The sequence below is a fragment of the Eimeria tenella genome, genomic scaffold (genome assembly GCF_000499545.2).
Source record: "Eimeria tenella Houghton genomic scaffold, Eth_scaff6, whole genome shotgun sequence".
Lineage (NCBI taxonomy): Eukaryota > Apicomplexa > Conoidasida > Eucoccidiorida > Eimeriidae > Eimeria > Eimeria tenella.
In genome coordinates this window covers 683,409-691,146 of record NW_013543423.1, presented here as the reverse complement: position 1 = coordinate 691,146, position 7,738 = coordinate 683,409, and the positions used below count along the sequence as shown (strand labels likewise).

Below are 7,738 nucleotides of genomic sequence, written 5' to 3'. Positions count from 1 at the left end.
ATAAATAGAGTGTTTTTGAATTAAAAGGAAACAATTAAAGTCTTGCTGAATTCAAAAGAAATAATTAAACTCGCAATTAATTAGAAAGAAATAATTAAAGTCCCGTCGAATTAGAAGAAATAATTAAAGTGTTTTGAATTGAAAACGAATTAAAAGTACTTCTTGTTTTCAGAACTTCATTTCCGAAACGAATCCCGTCGAAGTCCGGCGGGTGAGCGCGGCGAACGAGCCGCTGGACGGACTCTGGCTGAATTGGAAAGTTGCGGATTTTCGATCTGCAGAAGAAACTGAAAGAGATAATTTAATTGAAGAGGAGAAAGAAGAACAATTCGAGGCCCAAGAAGACGCCAAACGCAAAAGAAAAAACGAAACATCGACAGAAATGAACGACGACGAAGACGACGGCGATTGAATTCAAGTTTGGTTTCGGGTGTACGTACACCCCAGACCAAACTTGAGTTCGACGCCTCGAAGGATCCGCATTTGCTTCCCACTTCTTTTCTTTCTCTTTATTTCTTTTTCTTTTATTTCTTTTTCCTGTATTTCTTTTCTTTCATTTCTTTTCTTTTTGTTTTTTCTTTTGCTATTTTGTTTGGTATTCAACGTCGAATTTTCTTTTTTGAGGGATATTTAATTCGATCTTTCTTTTTCGTTTCTGCCAATGCCGCTTCGGCAGAAATCCATTTTCAATTCCTTTCCATTTAGCCCCACGCCAGAAGATGCAACAGATTGTGAACTGGAGCTCTTCAAGCAATTTAAACAGCTTTTACTTTTTCAGATGTGAAAGTTATCTAATGAAACATAGTTTTAAAAACTATTCTCCTCAAATGCATTTTTGCATGCATGCAGAATGCTAATTTACGCAAAGTGGCGCAGCCCTTCTCTTTAGACTCCGCCAGAAGTGAGGTTTTAAAATTAAAAGGACTATTTCTGGTTCTAAAAAGAAGTAAATAATTTCCCAAGTTTTCAAAGATCTCTTCTGAAGTAATAATGAAAATTATAATTTTTGAAAAGCAACTCAAGTCGACAAAAAATTTGAATTCGAGTTTTGCGTTTTCGCGTAATGACAGAAAAAGAAGGAAAGCTGCTAGAAAGCCATTCAATAAACCAGCCGGGAGCTTTGCAAACAAATGCCTCATAAATAACAACAACAATAATCATAATAAATAATAAGTAATAAATAATAATAAACAATAAATAATAATAAATGATAATAAGGACTAAATAAGAATAATAAATGCATTCGAAATAAAACTGCGGCGAAGTGAAATGGCCGCGGGCGCTGCTGCTGAGAAGCTGCTTCGAAGGGGAATTTGAATTTTGAATTTGCATTTAAGTTTTGACTTTTTGTTGATTGAATTATATCAAATAGAGTTTTATTTGACTATTTAGAATCAATATTTGATTATTTCGACTTAATTTCGTTTTAATTTCATTATATTTCCCCTTTTTTCAAATTTTCACTTTTCAATTATCCCCAACACCGCCAAGTCGTTCAACTTGTGCGCCTTCTGGTGCGCCCGCAAATACGGCAAAGAAGTCATATCTCTAATTCTGCATTTCAAAACAAAAAGAAAACAAAAAGACAAAAAGAAAACTCCAAAAGAAACTGTTTTAAATATAACTTCAATTCAAAGCCGCCCACGCGCAACCCCAAGGTGTGCGTACACCCCAGGTGTACGTGCACCCCAGCTGTACGTACACCCCAGGTGAACGTACACCCCGGGTGTACGTACACCCCAACCACTCACCGCGAAATCGTGCGAACGAACGAAAACTGATTGTCTTGAGATCCCGCAGACTCCAGTCCTTCGCTGTGTCGCCAAGAAGAGAAAAAAAGCAGAAAAGAACAAAGGAGAAAGGGAGATGTGGCAAAAAGAAAAAGGAAAAATGAAAAAAATGAGAAAAGAAAGAAGGAAAAAAAGAAAGAAAAGATGCAAGCAAGAAAAAAGCAAAAGATGAAACAGAAAAAGAGAAGACGAAAAAAAGAAAAAAAGAGCAGCAGCTTTAAATGGGTCCATTTATTCAGAAATGGCAGAAACAACAAAAGTCCCAATTTGAAGAAAAAGGACAAAAAAAGATATTTTAAAGTCCATGAATTTGATACAATAATATAAAACCTCGCGGAAATAAATGCATGCAGCATTTTCACTAAAGTCTTAAATATATTTGCAAAAATTATTTTAAAGAAAATGCAAATTTTGGAACTCCAAAAAGCCCCAAACGTGCACTTCAACGCATGCATATTCCCAAGCAGTAAGTGCATGCACTTAATTGGCAAAAAGAAAACAAATGAGACACTTAAACGCATGCAAATTCCTAAGTTTGAAGAGCAATAAATGCATGCATTTAATTCGGGAAAAGAAGAAAAGAAAAAGAAGAATTAAATTTTTCCAAGTTTCGACTTTTCGCGAACTTGTTCAATTCGTAAACTGCGGGACTTTGCAAAACCTGCGCAGCTTCTTTTTCAGAACTGAAAAGAAATAAATCTGCAGTTGTTGGCGCCTCGAAGTCGAAAGAAGTCATGTGGAAAAACAAAATGGCCCTGAAAACAGCCAAAAAGTGGAAAGATTAATAAATTAATTGATGTTAATTAATTAAATAACTAACTAATTAATTAATTAACTAGTTAATTAATTAATTAGTTTTTAATTCGGGAGAAGTGAAGTGCCTTTGCGGCTTTGAAGGGCAGAAAGAGAAACAAGTCTTTTGCTGGTTCGGGTGTACAGACACCCGGTGAAGCACTCACAAAAAGCGAAAAAAGAAATTTTCAGGAAAGAAATTAAAAACAAAATGAAATTTAAAAAATAAATCAAAAAGAAAAAAAAGAAAACAGACAAATGCCACTTCTACGGTGTGGGGTACATCGAAAAACATTTTCAAAACTTGAAGTTAAAAAATCAAAAGAATTAAAAATTAAAAAGTAAAAATGCAGAAAACGAATAAACGAATGAAACAAGAGAAACAAACATTCAAACAAAAGAGCAAGTAAATGAATTGAAGAATAAATAAATAAAACAAAAAAGGAAAAATAAAAGCTAAAAATAAATAAATGAATTTAATTTAAATTAATTACCTAATGCGATTCGAGTCTAAAGGAAAAGTGCCGCGGGAAGTCATAATCGAAAATGCCTCATCGGCGTTTCTGCAGAAAACGAAATTGAAAAGAATTATTTAATTTATTTATTTGTTTAATTTGTTTTACCATTTAAAATGTTTAAAGAATTAAATTAAATAAAAGAATTAAAACAAAAAGAGGATTAAAAAGAATTAAAAAATAAAATGAAATAACTCAAAACCAAAAGCTCAGCAGACACCTGAAATTGAACGCTGCAAGCAGCAAGCTGATCAACTTTTTGAAAAGCAAGTGAATGAAAATTAAATTAAAAATGAAATAGAAGGATTAATTATTTAAAATAATTAAATTAATAATTAATCAATTGATTTAAAATTAATTTAATTCATTTAATTTGCAATTTTTTCTTCAACAGACACACGAAGCCGAAAGCCCCAAAACCGCCGTTGCCGCCGCCCGCCACTCTTCGCTGGAAAAGCTTTCTTTGTTTTCGCTGAACTGAAAACAAAAAAGAAATTAAAACCAAAAAATAAATAAAATAAAATGAAATAATTTAATTAAATTAAATAGAACGAAATATATTTCTAGGTACTCTTTGTTCCCACAGACACCCCGGAGAATGCAAATTCAGGAGCTGTCAGTGCCGCCTTCTTCGTTTTCGACTATTCTTCAAATTACACTTTAACTCTTTCAATTAAATGTATTTTAATCAAATAAATAAATAAATAAATGAATTGCATGTTATTTCCCTTTTACGGGAATTAAAACGAGTGGAAATTCGCCGAAATTCAGATCCAATTAATTGCAATAAATTCAGGTGCATGTACACTCCGTTGCATGCAGTCTTTGTGCACGAGGTGGACATACACCCGAATTAATTTTATTTTTTACTTTTGCGCATGCATGTATATACACCACATGCGCACGCATATATGCGTTAATGCATAAAGGTAAATTATAAAAGAAAATAAAATACATTTAAATATAAATAAAGGTAAAATAAACATATACACACATATATGATTTACTGTACAATGAATATTACTAAAAATATTTGTTTATGCATGCAAGTATGCATGCATGCATGCATACTTGCATGCATACTTGCATGCATGCATGCATACTTGCATGCATGCATGCATACTTGCATGCATGCATGCATACTTGGCTGAGGGCGAGGAGTGCGTCGTCGAGTCTGTGGAATTTGTTTTGAATTTGTTGGCGAATTTGTTCGACTCTTTTTGCTGCTTTTGGAATTCCCAAAAGACGGAAAAGAGGGGCCTCTGCGTCGAACAAAACCCTAGTTGAGCTGCAGCCAAACACGCCCTCAAACCCTAAACCCTAAACCCTAAACCCTAAACACTCGGAGTCGGCCAAAGAACGCGGAAAGGAGCGCTCGAGGACAAGGAAGAGGCAACAAACCCCAGGCACAAACCCCAAACCCTAAACCCTAAACCCCAAGCCCCAAACCCTAAACCCCAAACCCCAAACCCTAAACCCCAAGCCCCAAACTCTAACCCCAAACCCCAAACCGTAAACCCTAAACCCTAAACCCTCGCGTCACCGCTCGTAGAGGACGTCAATGAGGCTGATGAATCTCCGGATTTCGTTGGGAAACAAATCCATTTGATGGAGATCTGGAATGGATCGAATGGACAAAGTGTGGAAAGAAAAAGAAAGAGAAAAGTAATCTGCTGCTCCCACGTTGCTGCAGCACAAGTCCTCGAAGCTGAAGGCTGCGAAGCCCGCGCGCATGCGCGGCACCTGCGCAAACCCTCGCGAAACCCTTTCGTTTCTCCATTTATTCGTCTTTTTATTCTCTATTTTCCATTTACTTATTATTATTTATTATTTATTCATTATTTATTCATCATTTATTTATTTGTTTGCTTGTTTGCTCGCGTTTCGTTCGTCTGCTCAGCGGCGGCGCGGCTGCGGCGCCGGGTGTACGTACACTTGAACACACCCGCACGCCGCAACCACTAGGGCTTAGGGTTTAGGGTTTAGGGTTTAGGGTTTAGGGCTTGTTAACCTCGAGGCTGCGGCCAGATCCCACTTGAATTTCCCCTTTTTCAAGAGGCCCTCCTGCTGCTTTTTGGAGTTGATCAAAAATTTCATTTTCAGGTCTTGGGGGAGCGTAAAACAACCGCCGGCAACTCACCCCTCCTTTCGCCTGTCTGAAAGCCACAAAACCCTAGGGTTTAGGGTTTAGGGTTAAGGGTTTGGGGTTTAGGGTTTGGGGTTCAGGGTTTAGGATTTGGGGTTTAGGATTTGGGGTTTAGGGTTCGGGGGCAAGCCCGCGTAGGCGACGAGCCACCGCAGCAGGCTCGAGTGTTTAGGGTTTAGGGTTTAGGGTTTGGGGACCTGTAGTCTTTCTTGGTGTCGATGTGGTAGACTTTGCAGAACTTTTCAAGAAGAGGAATAAAAGGGAGAAACCTCTCGCGGTTTAAACCCCCCAAATAAAGTTCGCTGGGGGGGCGGTTCGAGGTGGCCACAACCACTACTCCTAGCTGCAGAAACCACAAAAAAGGGTTTAGGGTTTAGGGTTTAGGGTTTGGGGCCAGGCTTTCACGGGCTTGCAGCGACTCTGCAGACGTAAAGCTCAGGCTGGAATTCAAAAGACGCCAAAGGCTAAACCCTTCTGCGCCAAACTCTGGGGCCTAGAAGCTAAACCCTAAACCCTAAACCCTAAACCCTAAACCCTAAACCCTAAACCCTAAACTCCAAACCCCAAACCCCAGACTTGCCGAAAAAAGACCTTCAAAGAGGCGCTTCATTATCATGGCGTCAGTAATGTGCACAACCTGCAGAAACGCCGGAGCCGTAAACCCTAGGCCTAAACCCTAGGCCTAAACCCTAAACACGAAATGCTAAACCCTAAACCCTAAATCGTTGGTTCGAACCCACCTGGAACTCGTCAAAGCAAAGGACCTTCGCAGACTGTCTTATCTTCCTCGCCACTTCCATCAGGGGGTCTCCCACGGGCGGCTGCTGCTGCTTGATTTGGTGCAGCTCCTGCAGCAAACCCTAAATTAGGGTTTAGGGTTTCTATGAAAAAGCGTTTAGGGTCACCCGCCACGCGGCCGAGAACACTTGAGGGTTTTCCTTAAAACAGTCTCTGCAGCGCCCCTTCAGGCGCTGAAGCCCCGCAGTGCCCCCAACCCCCAAACCCTAAACCCTAAACCCTGAACCCTAAACCCTAAAACCTAAACCCTAAACCCTAAACCCTAGGCCTGACCTGCTGCACGTCGAGCATGAATTGGTGGAAGTGAACTCTTTGTTTGTTTTTAATTGCAAGACAATCAAAAAAGGCATTTAATATCATTGTCTTTCCCTGGCCAACTCCTCCCCAAATGTAAAGTCCCCGAATTCTAGGGTTTAGGGTTTCAGGAGCAGCAGCAGCAGCAGCAGCAGCGTCCGCCCCGGGCTCTGCAGCAGCAAACCCGGGCAACAGGAAGGGTTTAGGGTTTAGGGTTTAGGGTTTGCGGCTCAGGGAGTCCTTTGGGAGGCGCAGTGAGCGCATTTGCATGCACCGGGTGTACGTACAGCCCGAGTAGAGAGAACTCAGAGGGTTTAGGGTTTAGGGTTTAGGGTATAGGGTTTAGGGTTTAGGCTTTAGAGTCAAGGCCTTCAAATATTTAAAAGCAGACCTGTCTTCTGGGGAGAAGACAATCGACCCCAAAGAGAAGCCAACGAGCTGAGGACCTGCACACCGCAAACCCTAAACCCTAAACCCTAAACCCTAAACACTAAACATTAAACCCTAAATTCTAGACCCAAAACCCTTGGGGTTCAGGCCCAAATCTAAACTCTGGGGGCCTCAAGGGTGCAACCCCAAGTCTCCACAGGCCTGCATGAGGGTTTAGGGTTTAGGGTTTAGGGTTTAGGGTTTAGGGTTTGCCTTTGAATGGGGAGGCTCTGAGGGTTTGGAGGCCTCAGTCTCCTCAGGGTTAAACTCATCAGACCCTCGCAGCTGCTCTGCCTCTACTGCGTCAAGTAAACCCTAATGAAGCAGCACAACCCGCAAACCCTAAACCCTAAACCCTAATAAACCCTAAACCCTAAACCCTAAACCACAAACCCCAAGCCCTAAACCCCAAATCCCAAACCCCAAACCCCAAACCCCAAACCCTAAAGCCCAAACCCTGCATCCCAGGCCCCAAGCCCCAAGCCCCAAGCCCCAAACCCTCAACCCTAAACCCTAAACCCTAAACCCTAAACCCTCGGGCACCTGGAGCTGCTGCATGAGGGTTTTCTGGGGCTCGCTTGGCTCCAAGTCCCCGCGTTTGAGAAGATCTGAAAAGTATTCCAAAAGCCTCGTGGGGTTGTCAGGGTCTATTTCCAAAAAGTTAATTTCCAAGTTTCGAACTCGCGGCCGAAACTGGGGGGCCCCCCTGAGGGGCCCCACGCCGGGGCCTCCGCCCCCCGCCAGGGGGGCCCCCTCCCGCACGTGGCTCTCCCCGGCGCTCCATCTTTGCTGCTGCTGCTGCTGCTGCTGCTGCGCTGTCCACGCAGCAGCAGGCAGAGGGGGGGGGCCCAAGGGCCCGGAAGGCCCGCAGCACGCCAGGGGGGCCCCCGAGGGGCCCCTAGAGAAGCCTGGGGGCCCCCACCACAACTTGGGGCCCCGGGGGCCCCGGGTTTTTTTTTTTTTTTTTTTTTTTT

General features: G+C 41.8%; 1 protein-coding gene across 1 annotated transcript in view; it reads right to left on the bottom strand.

Moving 5' to 3' along the window:
- Positions 1-1,460: 1,460 nt before the first annotated feature.
- Positions 1,461-7,738, bottom strand: part of ETH_00020835 (ATPase, AFG1 family domain-containing protein, putative) — a gene marked incomplete at both ends in the record, with an annotated part of 8,242 nt that continues 1,964 nt past the window's right edge. The window contains 13 exons of the mRNA XM_013377715.1: positions 1,461-1,554; positions 1,752-1,814; positions 2,417-2,545; positions 3,077-3,145; positions 3,498-3,574; positions 4,241-4,385; positions 4,641-4,840; positions 5,109-5,253; positions 5,441-5,586; positions 5,984-6,091; positions 6,315-6,505; positions 6,727-6,781; positions 7,308-7,672. Of these exons, the coding sequence (XP_013233169.1) occupies positions 1,461-1,554; positions 1,752-1,814; positions 2,417-2,545; positions 3,077-3,145; positions 3,498-3,574; positions 4,241-4,385; positions 4,641-4,840; positions 5,109-5,253; positions 5,441-5,586; positions 5,984-6,091; positions 6,315-6,505; positions 6,727-6,781; positions 7,308-7,672 (1,787 nt within the window). The remainder of the gene's footprint in view (positions 1,555-1,751; positions 1,815-2,416; positions 2,546-3,076; positions 3,146-3,497; positions 3,575-4,240; positions 4,386-4,640; positions 4,841-5,108; positions 5,254-5,440; positions 5,587-5,983; positions 6,092-6,314; positions 6,506-6,726; positions 6,782-7,307; positions 7,673-7,738) is intronic.